This window comes from Ambystoma mexicanum, chromosome 7p (genome assembly GCF_040938575.1).
Source record: "Ambystoma mexicanum isolate Mex_15411 chromosome 7p, UKY_AmexF1_1, whole genome shotgun sequence".
Lineage (NCBI taxonomy): Eukaryota > Metazoa > Chordata > Amphibia > Caudata > Ambystomatidae > Ambystoma > Ambystoma mexicanum.
The window spans coordinates 385,685,313-385,708,537 of NC_090939.1; the positions used below are offsets into that span (position 1 = coordinate 385,685,313).

The 23,225-nt window shown below is 47.7% G+C and overlaps 1 protein-coding gene across 2 annotated transcripts in view; it reads right to left on the reverse strand.

Annotated features, from left to right (window-relative positions):
* RBM11 (RNA binding motif protein 11) overlaps positions 1–23,225 on the reverse strand; it is a 332,304-nt gene that overhangs the window by 15,791 nt on the left and 293,288 nt on the right. For both annotated transcript variants that reach the window (XM_069636426.1, XM_069636427.1), the window contains one exon: positions 848–941. In XM_069636426.1, the coding sequence (XP_069492527.1) occupies positions 848–941 (94 nt within the window). The remainder of the gene's footprint in view (positions 1–847; positions 942–23,225) is intronic.

The window sequence follows — 23,225 nt, forward strand, 5'->3', positions numbered from 1 at the left end:
TTAACCACATCGCTGTTAGTTGACTTTTTGCACAGACTCTATGGCAAGTAGACCAAGAAGACCATCTTTCAGCAGAAAAAAAGAGCTTTCCTCCCATGGTAAATGGATAGACAAATGCACGCACAATCATTACTGAACTGATAAACTTCCTTCTCAAACACTGCAGCAAGATCTTCTCATATAGTTTGGGAGTCACGACAGGCAGTCCCTCTCAGACAGTGGCCTTTTCCTTGCCCTTGTGTTGGGGCTGCTGGCTGGTGACTGTTAACCCACCATACTGCGACGGTGCGGTTGGTTTTACGCAGAGGCGCTGCTGGAGAGGTTTTAGGGGGCTATAGCCCTGGGTCTTTTGGTTGTAGCCCCGGATAGAATCTCAGGGGCTACAACCAAAAGGCTACCTAGCCCCGAGTCCTTACAGTTCCAACATTAGCGTAGCCCCGGATCTTTTCCAGACTTAGCAACACCCCTGGCGTAGCAAAGTTGCTTCAATGTCAAGATGGCTGACTGGAGCAAGATACTGGCTAGTACACACTGTTGCTTTTTGTGTGACTGACAGTTAAACTAATAAAGTTGCCTAAACACTACAACATGATCAAACTGAGGCTGACAAAGTAAGTGCAGTTGCTCAGAAGTGAGTGTCAGGCCCTCAAATTAAGCACTGTAGCATCGCTGTTTAAGAGCCAATCCTGGAATCGTTCTCTTCTGTCCCATTTTAGCATCGAAGCAAGCATGCAGTCTAGCAAAATTATCACTACTAAAAATCACACTGGGATAAAAGTGTACTTTGATCGAACTATCAAACATTAATCATTAATTCTCATAGGTTCGGACAAAGACTATACTTTACCATTCCCTGGAAAAAGAAAGGAGGTGGACAGCAAAAGGCAGCTTCCATTGATCCAGAAGGTGGGGGAAAGGCATGGCTAGGCCACCACTCATTACTGTGGAAGCAAAGGATATGTACAATTTAGTCTTAAAGCATATAACAAAGGATTATGAATAAGCACAAGTCACAATTAAAGGTCCATCAGGGGTAATACATTAAACAAATAAAACATTCTGTTTCATGAGCAACATATGACATTCTTTTATTCTTTTCTTTTTTTAATACATTCCCATCACTTAAGGAGTCATCATTCTCTGAATTTCCCGTTCTGACCTCAAAGAGATGTCACCAGGTGCCTCCAAGCTACCAACGTATTTTCCTCTTCCTCCCCACCCCTGTTCGTGGCCTCCTGCCATGCTCATGTTTTGGCATTTGTCCACTTCTGGAGATCTTGCCACCAGGCTTCCACTCTCGGCCTCCTATTAGCTTTCCAGTTCATAGCAATCCTCCGCTTTGCCAGCATGTACGCCAGGTCTTTAAGCTTGCTTACCTGTTTAAGGTTCTGCGGTCTAGGGAACCCTCCTAGCATCCCCGCCCACAGGGAGTCTATATACAGGATTATTTCTTTCTCAGCTAGGAAGTGCCCCTCTTCTCCCCAGAATCTTCTAATTTCGGGGCAATACCCAAAACATGTGTGCCATTCCAGCATTGTCCTCTCCACATTTCAGGCATGACTGTCCCCGCATTCTTGAACTTGGCTATCTTCTCAGGGGTCATATACGCTCGGAGTTATAAACAACTGAATTTTTTGTAGCCTTACATTCCTGGATACATTTTTATGGTACCCTTGCACTCTATGCCACAGCCCATCTCCCATCAATTCTCCCCTCTCTTCCTCCCAATCACGTCTGACTTTAATCATCTCCTTCCCCATCCGAGACATCAACTCGTATATTCGAAAGACTTCATGGCCACCCTCCGATATATATCACAGAAAGTTTCTATAACCGTGTCCGGCTGCTGAGCCAGCACTGCTACTGACCACTTGCTCTGGACCATCCTTAGCAACCTGGCATACGTGATGTATTGTCCTCGGTGTAATCCCGTATCTCTCCCCAACTCATCAAACTGTATCGCTTCCCCCTCTTGTCATATATCTCCCAGGGTCGCTATGCATTTCATTTCCCATTGACCCCCGAGTATCCCTCATTTGATTATCAATCAAATCTAGTGCCACCAGCGGCATTTGCAGAGAGCACAGCGTTGGATTTCCCAACTTTCGGCAAGCTCACTGCCATATTTCTTTATCTAGGTCTAACAACCTCATCCTCCCTCTCCACTGCTGCGTCGGCAACCACATCCATTCATTCAGAAAGTGAGGGGCACATTCCGCCCTGAGCAACCTAGACTCAGGCGTGGGATCATCCGTCAATCACCGTACCACATACTGGAGTTGGCTGGCCAAGTAATACACTTCAAAGTTGGGCAGTCTGATGCCTCCTTGCTCGTACGGGTTTTGTAATTTCCACAGCACAATCCTGTTCCTGAAATTATGCCATATAAACCCCCTACATATACACTGCATATCAACAAAGTAACGACCCGGTGTCAGATACGGAATGTTAGCAAAACAATTTAACAGCCTAGGTAGAATAACCATTTTCAGCAGTGCCACTCACCCCATCATGGTCAATGGTGCTTCGCCCAGAATATCATACTACCTTTAATATTGGCCACTGCTTCCACTGTGTTCCGTTCATACTCTGTCTCAATCTTGTGGTATATGTCTATTCCCAGATACCAGAATGTTTCTGGTTCCCACCCAATCTGTAGCACTGGGAGTCTGTCTCTCGGCACCCCCACATATCTACCCAGAGGGAAAATGCAGGAATTTTTAGGGTTAACCGTTATGCCCGACAACTTTGCATATTGCTTCATTACTTCTAGGATGTACTGTAGGTTCTCTTTGGGGTATTTTAAATATAGCAACATATCATCTGCATACATAGAAATTAAGTGTCGACCTCCTTTAGTGCTGATCCCAACTTCATCATATTGTTGTTTTAGCTTTGCTGCCAGGGGCTCCAGTGCTAGAATGAATAGCATCAGGGACCATGGGAAACCCGGTCAGGTGCCCCTGCTCAATCGCCATTGCTCAGATACGCTCACCCCCGTTTTAACTCGGGCCAGCGGATTGCTGTATAACAGCTGGACCCACTTGAGGTATCTGGGCCCTACTCCATATTCCTCCAACACTGCCAACAACCAAGGCCACTTAACGGAATCAAAAGCTTTCACTGCATATAATGAAATTATCGCTATTTCCTGTGAACTCCCTTCAGTTTGGTCTATGACATGGTGAAGCCTCCTTAGATTATCTGAGACACATCTCCCCGGGACATAGCATGACTGGTCTGAGTGGATGACTGTGTATTAGGGGCTTCAATCTATTAGCCATTACCGCAGTCAATATTTTGCTATCTTGGTTCAACATTGAGAGCGGTCTGTAGGATCCACATTCTGTTTCCGGCTTGTTAGGTTTGAGCAGTGGAATGATTATTGCCTCCCGGAGAGATGTGGGAAGCATATTGACAGCAAATGCCTCAGTTAACATGGCTAGCATTGGAGGGAGCAACTCCTTAAATGACTTATAGAACTCACTTGGTAAGTCATCCGCCCCTGGGGCTTTATTAGTGGGTAATGTCTTGATGACAATCAAGTTCCTCCAGCGTCACAGGCACCTCCAGGCATTCCCTTTCTATCGCATCTAGATTAGGCAGAGCCATCTCTGTCAATGCCTCTAACATATCTATTTCCTCCTCTTCCATGCCTTCTGCATACAGCTCCTTCTAGTATTCATAGAAACATTAGTTTACCTCTTCTTGAGTGTCTCGTAGCTGCCCATCTGCTCCTTTAATTACTCTAATCGCCTGACTAGGGGGCTCACTCTTATATAACCATGCTAGCAACCTGCCTGGCTTGTCTCCCTCAGCATGTTGTCTCTAAATATTTCTTATAATTCAAATGACTTAATCTTTCCCAATGTCATCTGCATGTCTGCTGTAGTTGGTTTATGGTTACCTCCTCCCCTGGGGATTTCCCACCCTCCTGCATTTTTAGTTTCATGCTCCTTCTCAGCATTGTCCAAATCCCGCAAGATGCTACCCTTTATCCCGTTTGATTTCAATATAGCTGCTCCTCTAACTACCACCTTGAATGCCTCCCACAGTGTCCCAGCTGATTTCACACTACCAGTGTTGAATTCAAAATAATCCACTCTCTTTTTGCAAGCCTTCTCTGAATGCAGTATCCTTCAATGCCTCCTCTCTAAGTTTCCAAGTCGTGATTTTCGCTCTAGGGGGTGAAACCTGCCACGTTATTACCAGTGGCGCATGATCCGAGAGGACTATAGCTTTGTATTCTAATCACGTCACTGCACCCAATAATTCTGGGCCAATGAATACATAAGATAATCTTTTGCGGGGCTGAATAATGCGAGTACCCCTTTTCCTGTGGATGTTGTATCCTCCACACATCCACTAATCTAAATTCCTCCAGCAGGGTGAGCAAGGCTCTCGCCGCAGGGGTTGGCCTGTCCTCCTTCATGTCCGATCCATCTAATCTCAGATCCAAAGTACAGTTGAAGTCTCCACCCCATATAACTGCCCTCTCCATCTATGGGCTAATCTTAACATACAGGTTCCTGAAGGTGGTCACGGTATCATGATTTGGGGCGTAAAAATTTATAATATTCACTCCTTCATTTTCCACCAATCCAATAATCAGTACCATTCTCCCATCCCTATCTATGGTGGATTGCAATAACTTAAACGGGAAGTGTGGAGCTATCCATGTAAGGACCCCTCTGGCATATGCCGAGTATGTTGCTCCTAAGGTCGTCCCTTCCCACTTCCGCGTTACCACCCCCAACCGTTCCTTAGTCAGGTGAGTTATTTGCAATAGTGCAATATCCACCTTCAACTTCTTCAAGTACATCATCACCTTGTTGCATTTGATATAAGAATTCAGTCACGTCAATATCCTCAAGTCTCCCATTTTATCCATATCCTGCTCCTCCCATCTCCGCCCCTACTCTCTTAATCCTCCCCCATGGCTCGTGAATGCAGGCTCGTACCCAAACAACTGCCCACCCCCCCCACCCCCAACATCCCTCCCTACCTGTCATGGCCATGGGCCCTCAACCCCAGACCCTGCACTATCAGGGCACGACAGCAAGGGGTAACAACCTACAACTGTCCCTTGGGGACAATGCAACTTGGAGGGCCCAGCTTGACTCAGTCCTTGGCGCCTTTGGCATCAGGCTCATAAATAAATGTGCACTAGCACATTTTTATTTGGTGCAAGTACTTTGTTTCCCCTGCAGGGGCCCCCACGTACATTCGGTCAGGCGTGGCTGCTGGGGAGAGTCAGACTGTACGTGTAAGCATCCTCTAGGAGCGGCAGGGTGGGGCCGATGAGTCAGGACTATAGGCGTGGCCAAAGCTAGACTATATAAGCCTGCTCAGCCCTCATGCATGCGCTTCGTGTTATTCTGCTATTGCAGCGTAATGCTCACCGCCGCCTAAGTGCATCTTCCTTTTCCAGCTACCAGCCTGAGCGCATCTTACCTGTTTTCAGCTACTCGCCAGAGAGCATCTTACCTTGTTTCTAGCTACCAGCCGCAGCACTTACCTAGGAATCTGCTTCGTTCGGCACGCATCATCGTGGACTCTGGCATTCATCTTCCATCTCCAGACCTCCGGAAAGCAGCGCTCCAGCCCGAATTCGTGACAGACGGCGCCTGCAAGAGAAAAAGATAAAGACAAGGTTAGAATTCGCAGAGACATTATGTTTAGGGTCGCGCTTAGACAAATCCTCGTGCTTAACCTTAAACCAACACTCACCTGCTGTCGGAGCATCGTGGACTCCATTATCTTCCCATTTGGCCTCGCTTCATGCACCGCAACTACCGCTGGGCCGCATATCATCTATTGGGATAAAGCAGAGGAGAGACATTTAAAGGACACAGACAATAATCAAGAATCAATATTACAATATTTTAAAAGCCATAAGACACTTACCTTCAGGAGTGGTTCAGCCACAGCCAGTCTGGGCTGCCAAGCACATGGGCCAGTGAAGGAACTCGGTCCATCATAAGCGCCCCTGCAGTAAGAAGCAGGACGGAGAGCTCACCATCATCAATCAACAGGGGAGACTATATGGGTCGGCGCATGCTCACCACATTCTGGGAAGAAGGGTTCGAGAGAGACAGCAGTCATATAGCAGCATTCTCACGATTTCTCATATCCTCGCAGGAGCAGTGTCCACAACCAGCGCAGTCCACAGCACACTAGCAGGGGAAGAAGCCCGACAAGGGGAATTCACTTCCAGGGAGGGCTGCAACCGTGCCCCAACGTCCCCGCAGAGACCAGGTGAGCGAAACACTACCCTCCCCCCTCCAAACTCCCCCACACCTTTCCCACCTTACGCCCCTCCCCGCTCCCCTCTGTGCCCACCGCCCAACTTCCCCAAACTGTCACCCAGCTCCATCCCTGGATCTCGGGCTACCCCGCATCTAGCCCTTTTCTCCGTGTAACTGATACTCAGTACCCAGCAGGCGGATACCGTTCTACTAGTATCCCAATTAAACTACTGTCGGGGGAAATGGTAGTGCGTCTCTTAATGCTGCTAGTCTATAGCCGCACTTGCATCTCCTGCTTTAGGGTACTAACAGTAAAAGTGCTCCTGAGCCCCAGCGCGGCTTCTCAAATGTCATCTGCGTTCATTCGTCATTATATCCAAGTCCCAACATTAATATTTACGCACTGTACTTATCTTCGACAAAATCTACATGTCCTTCAAGACAGCCTTTGGAAGTCCAGGCTGGATCACTTCTCCGTCCCAATCTCCGTCTGGCCTCCTGCTCTTGATGGGCAGTTGTTCGCAACCAGCCACACAGTCACATGATCTGGTGAGTCAAAAAAAAGAGGGCCTTGTTCCTGTGGATCACTTTCATCTTTACTGGGTACAATAGCATGTATCTATAGCCTGCTGTTCGTAGTCTCCTCTTAACTGCCACATAACTCAGGCGCTGTCTTTGTACCAAGATGTTATAGTTTGGATATGCGGTAATGGTCGCAGAGGCCCTGCTTACTGTTCCTCCTTTCCGGAAGTGCTCCAAGACCTTTTCTCTGTCTCTATAGTTCAGAATTTTAGCGATGATTGGCCGTGGGGGCAGCAGGGTTCTCACGGTGGTGGTTGCCTAACCAAGGCCCTGTGCACTCTTTCTACCACAAACCCCTGGCTGAGTGCTCCACCTGTTATCCCCTGCAGCAAAATGTTTTCAACATAGTTTGTCGCGTTCCGATCCCTCCTCTCCTGCTGGGAGCCCCACAATGCATACATTATTTCTGCGTGCGCGCGCCCTTCTGCTTCTTCAGCCCTGGTCTCTAGATTGCGCACCTGTTGCACCAACGTATGGATTTCTTTCTTGTTGGTCGTGCAAGTACTAGTATTCGCTACAACCTTTTCCAGATTTCCTGTGCGCTCTGCCAGCGCCCTAACATCCTGCCGCAAGAGGTTCACATCCACGCTTACCGCATCAATTTTAAATTCGAGGGAGGTCCTCAGTTCAGAGATGACCGTGTCAATTTTTAGCTCCCAGGACACCTTTAGGTCTGCAATGGCCTTCGTGGACTGTCCTTGCATTCTTGCCCCTTCCGTTGGTAGTGGTGACTTAGAAAAGTCTTCCATAGAAGACAGTTTACCTCTGGCGTTAGGCAGCTTAGACGCAATTTTCGTGCACGTGAGGGGGTTTGGCCAGTGCTGTTATATAGTGCGGTTGACCTCCTATGTTGGGGGGCAATCACTTTATTCAGGGGGCCTCTGTAAGTCTCAATTACTTTGCGTTGTGGTGACCCACCGTATCTTGTGGTCACTTCAGTGTTTCCAGGCCTCGGCCGGTCCCAAGCCACAGCATGGATCACAAGGATGATTGCACATTACTTATTATTATTTACGTGTTGTTACGCTCTCCATTCACCCCTTTCCCTTCTTCTCCCTTCTTCACCCCACTGTCATATTGTGAGCGCCATCTTGAGGCTATGACTTTGGGGTCACATACAGTCCATACACTGGCCGCATGGGGTGCGTTGCATAGGGCCTCTTCCTCACGCTGGCCAGGTTAATGCGTAGTACCTTGGTGCGCATTCGGTAGTTCCAAGTGATCTATTTTATCACGCAGACTGCCTCATCAACAATGTCTCACATGAACAATAAGTAATATTAGCAGAGCCCTGCATTTCCGCGAGTGGGCAGCCTGCCCCTAATATGTGTTCATTCACTCGTGGTTCGTTTGAGTTTCTCTCTTGTAGACAGGCGAGTATATTTGCAGCCACCATTCACAGGCGGGCGTACCACCAGACGCACACTGATAGTGTGGCCGCTCTTCTTGCCGGCTTCACAGTTATTCCGAACACGCAGGAGTCTCATTACCCGGGCCTCCGTCCGCCGCGCTCCTTCTCTCATGTGGCAAGGTGCGCTCTCGCAGCCCCCGGATTCTGCCTTTCATTGTGGGGCTCTTCCGTGTTGTCTGCGCACCCCCGTGTGTGGCTTGGTGACCCAGTTTGCGCTGTTCTTACTTATATGGGGGGAGACTTCTTTGTTCCGGTACACAGTCCAGTTCCCACCATATTCGGTGTAGGTCGCTCTGTCCAGTCACGCCCTGGCCTGCCTTTAACACACACGTTGGGTAAAATGTATTGCTGGAGCCGCAGCTTTTGTTCAGAGAAGCGTTCAGCTCAATGCAACTTGACCGCATAGTGGCCACACTTCGGATCAGTTACGCTGTCACAATGTATCCGTCCGTTGATCCTCTCCTTTGTTCTAATGCAGCCATCTTGTTTGATCGCCATCTTGTTTGATCACCGGACACAGCGTGCTAGCTTCTCCCTTTCCTAACAAGTTTCCTACATTCAGAATTCCGCCATGCACACAAGCGGTATACTCTCCAACATGCTTCAGTTTGTTTTCATCTTCGAGTCGCGCAGGAGCCTCAGAGCGCACCCTTAGCAGGATATACGGCGGATCGGCAGGAGCTTCAAGAGAACACCACCACTTCTATAGGGTTATTTCAATTTAAAGTCCTGCCTTTTGGTCTGCATGGTGCTCCTGCAACATTCCAGAGACTAATGGATAGAATTTTACAGCACAAAAAACATTAGCCGAAAGCTCTTCCCCAGAGAGAACTACTCATCGAGTTGGAGGCATTGGCAATCAATTGGGTAGTGATTCATCTAAAATATGATTTCCTGGATCGTAGGATTTGCCTAATAACAGACCACTCTCCTCTAGTATGGATCAGTCAGAGGAAGGAGTCCAACCCTCGGGTTATGCAGCGGTTCCTGGACCTTCAACCATACTGCTTCACAGTAAAACACTGGAAGTCCGAGAGCAAGGCGACGTAGACTTCCTCTCTCGGGTATGTGAGAAACCGGATGGGTATCCTCACTCCTACTCCGCCTGGATCCTCTTCTCAGGTGGCCAGGGAAAGGCCATTGCTTTTGGATTCTGACCCTGGGGGTGGATAAGCGAGGGAGGATCACCTGGGTGGAGGGTCCTTGGAGATTGGGAGTGGGGTGCCCACAGGCGAGACATAGTATCCCCTTTCCCTATTGAAGACCAACTTAACACATCCTCAGCCTTTATGGGCTACTGTAAAACCTCTCCCTCATTTCCCCACATTTGACCTCTGACAGTACTGGGATGAGGAAGAGGTGATGAACACTACAACCTAATTTCACCACTCTAGTACTGGGGCGAGGAAGGTGCCTGCAGAGTACTTTGAAGGTCAGGCATGTTCCTTTAACTACCATCAGGCAAGCCCAATTGAGAGTTCACACCTTCAACCTGTCAAGTGGTTGCAGGTGTATAAAGGGAGACCAAAGGACCAGCAAGAGGAGCAACTGGGAGGACTGTGTGGGAGAGACCAGTAGGGGACCCTTCTAGTGAGGAAGCAGCCATGGTGGGACCGGAGATGAAGCCAGGACACCGGCAGATGTCCCAGAAAACCTGTGGAGCCCAGTGTGAGTTTGACCGTTAGGCTACCACAGGTGTGGTGGTCGGGAGAGAGCAGCTGGAGCTGTGACCAAGGAAGAAAAGATGCTGTGTAAGTGGGGTTCACAGAGAATAGCCCTCTGGACTGAAGAAGGGAAACCGTGGAGCCGCCGGAGAGGAATGCCGGAGACCGGTGAGTGCAGAGATGCGTCACTTTATGGGCAAAATAAATAGTTGATGAAAGCCAAAAGGGAAAGTGCCCATTTGAAAGCAACCTACGGAAAAGAGGGCAAGTGTGAAAGAGTGCAACAGAAAGGTGGGAAAGACATAAAACCACCTCAAGTGAACTTTATGAATGGAAACAGTGTGGCAAGGCCAAAGACTGGCATAAAATGTGTGACACCTGATGGTAAAGCCAAGAGGCTAATCAGGAGAAGCCAGGAGTGTGTGAACTGCACAAAAAGCCAAGATGCAGACAAAGAGAAACAAAGTGAATGTGAAGCTGTACACAAGGGCAGATAGAGAAAATCCTGAGTGGGCTGAAGAGCCTAGAGTTCCTGGTTGTGCAACCTGTTATGGGTGGACCATGTGGTCTGATAACTGCGCCCAGACCAGGGAGCCTTGAGTTGTGAAAGACTTTTTTTTTTTGCATGACAAAACCCAGCTTTATTCCAATACAAATGGCCGCTGGGAGAGCGTACAAAGGACAATCGCAAAATGGCGTTAGGAACAACAAGGTTGTAAGCCACATGTATGTCACAGCTGATGTCATAGTTTTTTTTTTATAACACATTTTATTGCATTTTGTGCGATAATAGAAAAACATACAAAACATAACCATATAACTTTGCATACAAAAGGCAGAGTAGTACAATCTGATATGATCTGAATATAAGCGGACGTGGAGACACAGTTGCTGTGAGGAATAGGTGCAAACAGGTCAGCAAATGGCCGTTTACGTATTAGTCTTTCTCAAGCAGCCTCAAAAAGTGACGTCATCGTTCGTGGCCTTGGCAGAATTGCAAAACAAAGCTTGTTGTCCATTCTGGATCTGAGTTATAATGTCTGTTCCCATTTAGCCCAGATTCTATCTGCTTTGCCCAGACAGCCTCTAGCTTGATAGACTCAGCCTTCCATTAGGATGACGGCGTCCATATCTGACATCCATTGGTCATAATTCTGGGTAACTTCTGAGCCCCACAATTGCGCAATGTTCCTTTTGGCAATTCCTGTTGCTGACGAGAGAAGAAGCTTTTCAAAGCGAGACATGTCTACTGCATCTTCAATACCCAAAAGGAGGAGTCTAGGGTCTGTTGGGATCGGACGGCACATTACTTTAGTGAGTCTTTCGCTACACTTATGCCAGAAGTGTTGTATATGTGTACATTGCCAGAGGATATGATAGAAGGTCCCTTCTTCCTGTTTGCAACGTAGGCATTTGGGGTCGCTCGTTTTACCCCAGTTATACAAGGCCACTCGGGGATAATATATCCTATGAAGAATCTTCAATTGAACGAGTCTGATTCTTGCAGAGATGGCAGAGTCTCTAGGATACATCAGAGTCGAGATCCAGTCTTCAGGTAATATTGGGCCCACATCGCATTCCCATTTCATCTTCAGGTTCAGCAGCTCTTTTGTGGCAAATGAGGAGATAGCGTTGTACATAGTAGACGTAACCTTGTTGTTCACACTGTCTATGACTATATTCCTTTCCATATGCGTACATTCCGGCATGTCCGCCATTTGGGCCCTATGTATGGTGAGGGCATGTTGTAATTGTCCATAGTGGAAGTGTTCAGTGTCCAGGAGACCATATGATGCCATGAGCTTGGGGAACTGTATCAACTGATCGTTCACGAATACCTGCTAAATGGTCAATATGCCGGCTGTTACCCAGTTTGGCCATTTCGGGAGATTGCTGAGGCTCGAGAGGTGAGCATTGTTCCAGATGGGTTGGACTGGGGTAATTTTGGTGTCCCATCCTAAGTGTTTGTGTAGTTCCTTCCACACCAGGGCTGTATGCGCCACTATCTTGCATTCAGGAGGGCGAGTCTGTTTACAGTAGAGGCTTTCAATCGGGGACATGCTGTGTCGTGCAGCTAATTCAGCTTTTATATGGGGAATGGATGGGTCTCCGTGCAATATATCATTGACTGTCGCCATCTGCGTCGCCCAGTAGTAGATCTGGATGTTTGGAAGTCCTATTCCCCCCTCCCAGACTAAGCGTTGGAGAGTTTTGAGGGCAGTCCTCGGGTGTTTCCCACCCCAAAGGAGTTTACCTGTTGTTCCATCTATTCTACGGAACTCTTCGGTGGGGACATGGAGAGGGGCGTTTTGAAGGATGTATAAGAACCGGGGTAGGGCCAGCATCTTAAATAGCGCCACCCTGCCTAGCAATGTCAGTGGCAGTGCTTGCTAGTGGGCTGCATCTTGCTCGTACCTTTTAACTAGTGGATGCAGGTTTTGTTTTACATAGCTATCCAGCCCATTGGTGATTAGAATGCCTAGGTAGCGGAACTGAGTGGTTTCTACTTGATATGGGAAGCCCGATGCTGGTATGCAGTCTACCCCTTTTACCGGAAACAGCACAGATTTGGACCAGTTTACTCCGAGTCCACTCAAGATTCCATAGTTAGTCTGTAGTTGCGCGACTACGGGGCAGGAGGTCGCTGGCTCGCCCAGATATAGTAAGAGGTCATCCGCATAGAGGGATATCCTATCTTCCCAGTTCGGCCCCCATCTGAAGCCAGTCCACGTGGTGGTGTCCCGCAGAAGGACTGCCAGTGGTTCCATTATCAGTGCAAACACCATTGCCGAGAGCGGGCAACCTTGTCTGGTTCCTTTCCCTAATCGTATATTACGTGAGGGCCACCCATTTACTCTGACCTCTGCCGTTGGATTGTTCTAGAGGAGTTGCACCCATTTTATGAACGGTTCCCCAAATTGCATCTTGCGCATTATTGCCCATAAGGCCTCCCAGTAAACTGAATCGAATGCTTTTTCGAAATCTATGGCCAACAATGCAAGTGATTGTTGCAAAGCAGGTGCTCCCTCCAGCGCCAGGTGCAGCCTGCGAATGTTCATTCTCGTGGACCTTTGAGGCATGAAGCTGCATTGGTCAGGATGGATCAGTGACATAATGACCAACTGCAGCCTGTTGGCTAGTATTTTGGCTTCGCTGTGGTTTAGGGATATGGGTCGGTAGGAGGTGCATTCCTCCGGGGGTTTGCCCTTTTTGGGGAGCACTACGATGGTGGCTTTACGGAGGCCTGGTGGGAGTTCGCCCTTGGCCAGGGAGTGTTCGAACATGTTGAGCAAGTGCGTGGGTATATCTAGATGGTTCAGCTTTTTCCAGATGTCAAGTGGGAACCCATTGGGACCTGGGGTCTTGCCTGTTTGGAGTTGGGCAATGGCTGTTGATATTTCGTCAGCCGTAATTTTGTTGTCTAGAGTGGTAGCTTGTTCTGTGGTAAGTGTTGGGAGGTCAATGTCGTTCAGTATGGTGCTGACTGCAGCGTTGGTGGGGGGTTTGTGAAGGTCCTCGTAGAATTCTGCAAAGCGCTCTGCAATCTCGGCATCGGAGTAGACAAGATCTGTATTCAAGGTTCTGATGCATTTCTCCTTCTGTTGTCCTTCGTCGCGCTTTTCTAGCCACGCGAGTATTTTGCCTGCTTTTTCTCCCGTCTTGTACAGCCGTGCTTTCATAGCAATGTGTGCCTTTTTTGGCACAGTCTAAGGCTAAATTGTGGAGCTTCTGCTGTGCCATTATAAGGGCTCCGTTTGTCTCCGGGGTGTCTCTGGCAATGTGATCTAATTCCTTGGACGGGACTTCGCTTTCGGCTTCGGTGATTTTCTCGCGTTGTACCTTCTTTTTTGCCGAGGTCCATGAGATGATTTCACTGCGTAAGACTGTTTTGTACGCTTCCCATAGTGTGTTGGGATCGTCAACCGAGCCTGCATTCAACTCAAAATAGTTGGAAGTAGCTGCCTCCATCTTTTCTTGAAGGTCCGGGAACCCCAAGTAGTAGGTGTTCAGCCTCCACAAGGGGGGCGGTCATGGTCTTTCAGTTTCCAGTTCGAGTACCAGTGGGGAGTGGTCGGAGATCCCCCGCGGGAGGAAGAATGCGCTGGATATTTTATGAATATTTTGGCATGGTAAGAAGAAATAGTCTATTCTGGACATCGAGGCGTGTGCCCCAGAATGAAAAGAATATGCAGGTCTCTCCAAGCGTCGCACAGGCCCAGTGCTGACGCGAAGGAAGCCAATTTGGTGGTGGTGGCAGGATTCCTGGCTCTCAAGTGCATGCGATCGAGGCTATTGTTCATGACTTCATTGAAGTCCCCTCCTAACACCCATGTGTCTGCGGGGTTTGCTGCCAGGATGGGGGTAATTTCGGTTAGCAGGTCATTAAGGAGAAGTGTCGGGGAGTACACTGCCATGAGTGCCGGGGTTTGGCTCCATAGCGTTGCTTGGATGTGTACATAGCGGCCTCCTCTATCTTGTAGCATGTGCGTGATCACAAGTGGAAGTCTTTTGTGGATCAGTATGAGCACCCCTCTCTCACCCATGGAGAAACCAGCGTGCACTGCTGTGCGGTAGTTTGATCTTTGGAAGAATTTGCACACATTTCTTGCAAGGTGGGTTTTGGACAGAAAGACTATATCTGGGGAGTGTCTATTTAGGTGTTGCAGTACCAGTCTTCTTTTGATGCTGGATCCCATCCCATTCACGTTCCATGACAGGAGTTTGAGCCTTCTCTGGGCTGAATTAGTCTCAGGTGCCATTGGCTGTTTGGGGGCGTAGATTTGCGCATGTGTTTCCTCGATTGTATACGCGGCAGTTGTACCGCGTTTGATCTGTACAGTGTACTCATCTTGCCCTTGGATGCTAAACATTGAAAACAGAAAGAAACGTCATCCTCAACTCCCCCCAACCCATACTCCACCCCCAACTGAAGCATCTGTCGACCCAATATAAACATTCAACCAATTAAAACTTTGACTTGATTCGTTGCCTTGATCGGGGGACGGCTGTTTGGTCGGCCACCAGCCTAGGTATGCCTTATGGTTCGGTTTCCATTATGGAGCGTGAGCTCCGCTGCGTTACTTGTGCAATGTTTCAGGTATCTTCACTGGCTGTTATAGCTCCTTATGCGTTTTCTTGGTGCTGATTCTCAATTTGTTGTTGCTGTTGCAAATCCATGTCGGGTGGGTGTGCAGGATGTTGTCTATTGCGTTCTCTTCTCCCCCCCCTCCACCAGGGCCCCAGTCTCCATATATGTGCCTCTCGGCCCAACTCCACGCTTCCTTGGAATCTGTAAAATGCACCAATGTCCCCTTGTGGTAAATCTTGAGCTGGGCCAGAAAGATCAGACCGTATTTGACACCCAGTGAGTGGAGGCGCCTCTTGAGCGGATCGAATGATTGGCGTGCCTTTTGCACCTCCTTGGTAAAGTCAGGGAAGAAGGCGATTTTTGATCCATTATACGTGATTGTCCCTTTCAATCTCGCCAACTGCAGCACTGTAACCCTATCTCTATAGTTTAGAAATCTTGAGATAACTGTGCGCGGCGGTGCTCCCGGGATGACCCTGCTAGTTGGAATGCGATGGGCCCGTTCGATGGAGAAAAATTTCGAGAAAGATTGCGCGTCGTATGTGTCCACAAGCCATTCCTCGAGGAATAGTTCCATACAATCCCCCTCCGCCTTCTCGGGAAGGCCAAGTATGCGAACATTGTTTCGCCTGGATCTGCCTTCGCTATCGTCCACTCTAGCCTCCAGGAGCTTGATGCGTGCAATCATGCCGGACACGTTGCGGTTTATCCCTCGTAGGCTGTCTTCAGTTTCCGAAATTCGTGCGTCTGCCTCCCCAGTGCATGAGGTCAGTTTTTGCAGGTCATGTCTTAGTAGGGACACGTCCGCACCGATACTGTCCATCTTTTTCTCCATTGAAGTTCTGAAGCTGGCAATGGCACTCATATCTCTGAGGGAGATATCCTCTTCCACGCAGTCTAACTCAGATATTTGTGACCTCTCTGGGGAGCGAGTCACTGGCGTGGTAGCGTATTGTTCAATTCTGCTCTGCGTAGAGGTCTTCCTGGGTTTATCCTTCCCCATTGCCGGATATCTGGGCGGAGCGAGAGGGGACAGCGGCGGGGCAAGAGGCTGGTAGTGCTACTGGGCCAAGAATGTTGTTGCCGAGTCCAGGCGTCGCGCGGGCTGAACACCCAGGGAACTGAGCCAGTTGTGATGTTGTTGGCCCAAGGACACTTTGTGAACAGTGCGCCCACCAGTCACTGGGACCCACCCAGGTCTGTTGTGTCGTGGTTCCTTTCACTGGGTGGGGCAGGGTCGGGGCGAGGATGTTAGTCAGGCAATGGGTTCTTCCAGTCCCGGGCCCCTGTTCGCTTCGTAGATCCAGGGGGAACCCCAGGGCTTCAGCAGGGCCGTTCCAGCGAGCAAAAAAGGGGGTTGGGGGGGGGGGGTCGACAGTGTCTTGAAGCTCGAGCCCCTGCCCGATGCCGGCCCCCTCTCCTTACCACACAGTTGTTCTCCGGAGCGGAGCAGCAGGTGTCAGTGGCTGCAGGGCGTAGATGACTCCGCAGGCGTTCCACGCGATGCGGAGTGCCCGCGCCCTTGCAGGCGGTGTATCAGGTAGTGGCCGACCCGATGAGCAGGCCTCGACGCGTCTCAGTGTGTGAAGGACGCCGCCGGGGGTGGGTAAGCGGCGCACAAATGTGTCCCCTCTGTCGCAGAAGTCGGATCAACGCCTTATCACCCCTCGCCTCGCAGAACAGCCAGGGCACAGTTGGTCGTGCAGTGTCGCCTCAGGGGCGGGAGCGCTGGTACCACAACACGTGCTCCGGTTCGCACATGGGGCCTGTCCCTCAGGTTTACAGGCACCAGGAGGATCGGTGTCTCGCTGCCACAGGCGGTCCCCAGACACTAAGGCAGGCCTGTGTACACCTCACTGTGGCTCGCCTTCCGCTGCCGCGTCTCGATCTCTCCGTCCACTGCTTACATCGGTCTCATGATGGCCATCTTGGGAGCGCTGCCCGGCGCGGGGGCCGCGGCCACAAAACTACAATTCTACAGGATCTTACAGGATCTCCGCTACGGTTTTCGTCGGAGATCGATGCAGCATATATTCACACAGCTGTAGGAGAATTTTAAGCCATCTGGGGTGGATAGTTGCGCAGGATGGATGCAGGATTCGGCTGGCGGCACAGGAGCGATGGCGGTTTACGTCTCCATCGTTCGGCAGTTAGCCCCGCCCCCCCCCCCCCAGTGAAAGACATTGGTAAATTGGCCTGTAGTTGTGTTAAAACTGAGACCAGTATCAGTTACTACATTGGAGACTTGGGGAAGGGAAGCTCGAGACTTGATGAACTGCAAATGTGGTCTTGAGAACAGAGCTTCAAGACCTCTTTTTGTTTGAACTGTATTGCCTTGACCTTGGGGAAGGGAACCCCAAGGGTTGTGTGGAACTGTATTGCCTTCAACTTCGGAAAGGTAATTCCTGAGATTTTGTGGAACGTTCGTGAACTTGGGGAAAAGGAGCTGAAGAAGATGCTAAGAGCTGGATGAAGCTCAGAACTTTGTGTTGATCACCATTTCTTTTATTATTGACATCCCTACACATAGTTTAGCTTTAGTGTAGAGGGCAAGGATAGGTTTTGGACACATACTTCTAAGTTGAATTCTTTGACTCAGAATTTCCTTAGTTTCGTTCAGGTAGGGAAAGCCCACCTTAGCATAGGGCAAATTAGGCCTTCTACCATCCCAACATTTGATTTAATAAATCATTTTATTTTGAACTTTGAATCTGTTGTCGGTGTCTTGCTTCATGATGCCTTCACAGAGGGGAGGGTGTTTAGTGGTAGAGCAGCATTGACTAGGAGAAATCTAGTGCCAACTGCCCCCAATGTGATTCATTAGTGCAGATGGGTGTGGATTGATTTGTTCATTATTTGTATTATCATCCAAAAGCACTATAGCAGAAATATTGGTATAAATGTACATCATACTTGTTATGTAGCACAAAGAGCGAGAAAAATGGGCTAACACTTAGCTAAGAATGACCTGAGGGCCACCAAAGGTTAGGATGAAATTAGGTTTATAGTACCCAAATTATAAGTTCTCATTGCACTCCTGGAAATTAGATAAAATAGTACTAGCAATTATAAAAATTAACTTGTAACATAGGTAGGGGTGTATTGCAGAGATTTGCAAAGAAATGTAGAATAAATAAGTGGTACAAGCTCAAATTCCAGTCTGACAGAAGAAAACTTCATGCACCATATTGGAACAGTTAGTGTACTCATAACAAATTTCCAAAGTCACTTTATAGGAGTTTGCAGGAAGGATGGTAAGTTCCCCCATATGAATATATGGGACAAAACGAATATGCACAGACACAATTATGGGGAAAAGCCAGGCAAGTCCCTGTTCTACCCATCAGGGGCGAGGGAAAATTCAGAAGCCAACCCAAGGGGACGCAGGAGGAGATCCTCTCCAAGACTTCCAGGACCAGAAGCCACAGGAAGAATGGAAGCAAAGCAGGATTTGGGCCAATGCAGGCCATTGGCAGACCATGATGTAAAGGCATCTGCGGAAGCCATTGTGTACCCATGATGGTAAATTATAAGAATAACCAGCCAGCCCAGGACCCAGGGATAGTTAATCACAGTGTCAGTTTCAGATAAGTTAGAATGGTGGAACAACCCTGTAAATCCAAATCTTGTGCAGGGCGAGTTAAAGGAACCGGTCAACCAGGGACTTCAACAATGACCCAGACAACCCAAAATAATAATCGTTGATCTTCCCAGAAGGGCCACCTTTCAACCAGGAGTGAAAGCAATGATTGAGAGGGCGCCAGGAAGATGTAGGAATCCAACTAAATGAATCTCAATGGCTCAGAGGGCAGAACAGCCAGCAAGTAGAAAAACTGCCCCCCCCCCCCTGTCAGGGGAAACAGTGGGGTGACCGAAGATGGTCCAGACTAAAAGCAGAGTCGGGGTAACAGTGCCCACCACCTTTCTGGAAGACTCACGTTTTCCATCTCAAGGCACTGGCACTCAAAGCAGGAGGTAAAGACCGGAAAATAAAGAAAATTTGCTGAACCGTACCAGCACGGGACAAGTCCATCCAGTGAGGAGGACAAGTGGAGGACTAATGACAGCCAAGGAAGGATGTTAATGAGCCAAAAGAAGAAACCCAAGCTGAATTCAGAATGATGGGTACAGACAGTATGGCCACACTTGGCCATAAAAACTCAGAAGCACTCATCTATGGACATTATGCTCCAGCATTAAGGTAAACATAATCCCTTCATGAAAGGTAAGGGTTGCCCCAAGATATATCCATTGTTGTACGTGCTGGTATATCCCAGCCCGCCAATCACACACAACGGTTTGGGAAGCCAATCGGGCTGGCCCTAAAAGCATCTAAACAATCTGGGTCATCCGCATAGTTGGTGTACTGGCCTGGCAAGGGCAATGCACTTGTATAAACTAGTCCAAAACACAATAAAGTGTTCAGGGTTAAAGTCTGAGTGTGCCCATTTTTGCACAATAGCCATTTTAGATCTGCCTCATGGCCCCAAACAAAGGAATGGTCCAAAATCAAATGGCCAAGATCAGGACTTAAAAAATACATGATTACCCCAATAGCTATGTAAATGTACATTGAACTACTAATGCAGTGAACTAGTCTCTGGTCCTGATGAAGCCAAAACTAAATTACAGCTGCCACCATCCTAAACTCAGAAAACTGTTGTAGGGTGATAACACCCTAATGCCAAAATGGGGTACTTAGTATAGTACACCATGATGAGAAGGGGTTGGAGTGGCAAGTGGACTTCAGTAGAAGTCGCTCTGACCAAAAGGGTTTAGTGGACCCACAGCAGAACCCCCAAAATTGGAATTCTGCCCTAACAAGTGGTGACCTCTACAGTGATATGCTTCTGGAAATTGTATCGCTTGGTCGTGTAGATGTCGGAATCCACATGGGGTTTGCTTTGGGGTTAGTGCAGTTTATTATTTTCTGTTGGTCCCTTTTGGAATGCATTCATGGCATGTGAAGAGGGTTGGATGTTTGATTCAGAGTTTGTTATTTGGCGGTCTCTGAAGATTAAGGTAGTCATGTGTCTTTTGAGAGTGGGGGGTAAAGTGGTGGGTCAATCCCTTTTTGGTTTTTGGGCATTGTGCAGGTGGTGTCCTTAGCTTTCATCGGCTCTGATCATGCCATCTTTTTATGTTCTAGGCATGATTCAGTCTTGCCGTGTGGGCAGTTTAGAGGGTTCTGTGAGTGAAGCTGTTATCAGGTTCCCTGAGCAGTGTGTAACCTTATGATCATAATTAGTTGGTGACAGTTAGGTCTGGGTAGGATAAATTAGAGGCTATGCAACAAATCGATTTAATTATATAGCAGGTAGATGGCTCTGGGTGTGCAAAATAAGTCTGGCAATTCAGTAAACTGATCTGAGACTTCAAGTAAACATGAAATAAACAAGTGTCTATTGTGAGGAATCTTAGGGCATCCTCACTTCTTTCCCCAAAATATCCTTCCTCCAGGTTGCTTGGGAAAGGCTGTCCTGACCCTGGGAATGGATATGCAAGGGAGGATCACCTGGGAGGAGGAGAGTGGGCATGAGGCACCCTTGGGTGAGACACAGTATTCCCCATTTCCCCTCATCAGGAACCAAATATCCCCCAGGCCTTTAGGGGATATTTACCATCCCTTCGCTATTGTGTTAGAAATCTCCCAGCATATACCACTCTGGTACCGAGATGAGGAAGAGACCACATAGGAACCTACATTCATCCTTTATTAACTCATACATACGCAAACACCACTCTGGTACTGGGACGAGGAAGAGGGATGCCGAGTACCAAGACTGTTGTGAAATCAATGTAAACGGCCTGCACCTCAAGGAAAAGGGGCAGTATAAATGGCCCGCTCAGGTGAGGCTAATGGGGAGCTGGGGATCGCCTGTGTAATGCTTGCAGACAGAGAAGTCCAAGGTGAAGGCAGGAAGATGCGTGGCCGAAGCGCTGAGGTGCTGCAGAGTCATTGCAGTGGAAGCAGATTGTGGCTGGCATTGTCAGAAGGTCTCCTGTGGCAGTGCCAGACTGCCGACCTCCTGGAGTCAAGAGGACTCCCTCTCCAGTAGCCCGAGGTGTCAGACCCTGGACGAGAGGCTTTGCGAGCTGGGAACGGAGGCCAACGAAGGACCGACCGAAACGGGGAATGGCACACAAAGACCGCGTACCCGGTGAGTCAAGCGAGGCTGAATAACTCTTGGGACGGTCAGAGTGCTCGCAAATGAGCTAGAGGCAATGGAATTGCCGGTCCAAATGTAAAACACAGATTTATGATGACTACGAATAAGGGGACAGCTTGATGAACGGAGCAGTTTGTGAATTACCGAACTGTATGGAAATTGAGAACGTTGCAGAAAGGCCAGAAAAGCAACAAAACTTATATTGAATAAAAAGCCTGTGAGCAGGGTGAAAATTCCCAGCAGGAGAGTGAACTGTGAATTTGAAGTTACATGGTTTTGATGTGAATGAACTGAAGTTTTGAATATCGAACCAAAGGAAAGTAATAATGAGTGAATGCCACATGAATGGGAAGTAAAGAAATGTGTTGTCCGATACAAAGGAATTGTGAATTATGGAAACTAAAGAAAGCAAGCATTGGGAATGGATATAAAGAACTGTGAAGTATACAAGCTGAGAAAAGCAAGCATTGGCAAGAGCCATAAGGAAAAGAGGAACTGTACAAATGTAAAGTTGAAAGTGTGGCCCACCTATGAGAAGGTTTATAATCCAGCAAGTGAATAGTGGCAAACAGTGTTGACAAGGACAGCAAGAATAGAAGTCCATTGCCACTGTTGAGCTGAAGCAGTGGTGGGGTACCTGTGGAAAAGAAACTATGTAGAGGTTTTGGTTGCGAGACCTGTAATGGGTGGACCATGTGGTGCCTAGAGCGACTACACCCCACTAAAGAAAAGCCTTTTGACTCATCTATACCATTATGGTTGAATATCAAGAGAAGCTGGTACATTGTGAGTTCAAAGAGTTGAACTTTATGATATTGATGAAAGAGCCCAAGAGTCTGAAAGCTGGGAAGAATCCAGAGGAATCGGGTTGTTGTGAAATCACTGAGAGGCTTGAAAGCTTAAGACAACTATTTGGAATCCTGGGGAAGGAAGAAACAATTTCCAATAAAGAGCTGGAAGAAGCTCTGAACCTTTGTTTGAACACTTTTTCATGTGATGCCAAAATCCCTACACAGTTTGAACAAATAGATGCGAGGGCAAGTATAGGTTTTGGACACAGACAGACATTTACTTTGGCCTTCCTAACACAAGACTATCATTAGTTTCAATTAGGTATGGAAATCCCACCTTAGCATAGGGCAAGATAGGCCTTATCCCAACCTCTTTTGTGATTTTAAATAAAGGTTTGTAGCCCAAACATTCCTCAGTTGTCTGTGCCTACTTCCTGATGCCTTGACACTATGTAAAGAGAGTATCTGTACAGTGTTCCAATCAGTATGGCGAGAGAATAAGTAAATCTGCCTATGCAAAAAGTAATTTATTTTATTTTTTATTTTTATTTTTTTTATTGTATTTGGTTTGAACACAAACCTTTACAAAATTTAAAAAACAAATAAAATCTGACCTAAAATCCCTAAAATAATCAGATATAATACAGAAAGAAAAATATTTGTATCAAATAGTCAATAATTACAGAAATTTAAAAAAGCATCAATGAAACCAGCATTTGATTTATTGTTACTAAACCACAAAACAACTTTCTTACAGGATATTGCATACATTTTTCAGAAAGCGGACTACTGCTATCTTTAGCGATATCCCGGAACCATGCATCATTTCCCACCATAGCCTATCCGTGAGGACCCACTCAGTGGAATTTACAAACGTAGCAAAATATTTGATTCATTTGGCCATTAGGGGTTTACACTCTAATAAAAGATGGCGTAGTGTTTCCTTTTCTCCCAATTGTTGACAGAACCTACAGAGAAACTCAATATTACTTGCTTCTCTCTGTTTATTTCCCAACCGAATTTCTAAGATTTCGGCTGCAGAACAGACATTAATGCGAAATCTCATAATCTCATTTCGGGTAGCCCGACTTGGATATTTTAGCAGGTAAGGTTCTGCAACACCCATCGCCTTCTGATGGGTAAGTAAATGAGAATACAGCTTACAGTTAACCACCTTAGTAACGGTATTGGAACAATCTACACATTGGAGTAATTTTTTTAACATGCAATGGATTATCAAGATCTCGGTATCAACCCCTAACTTTGATAA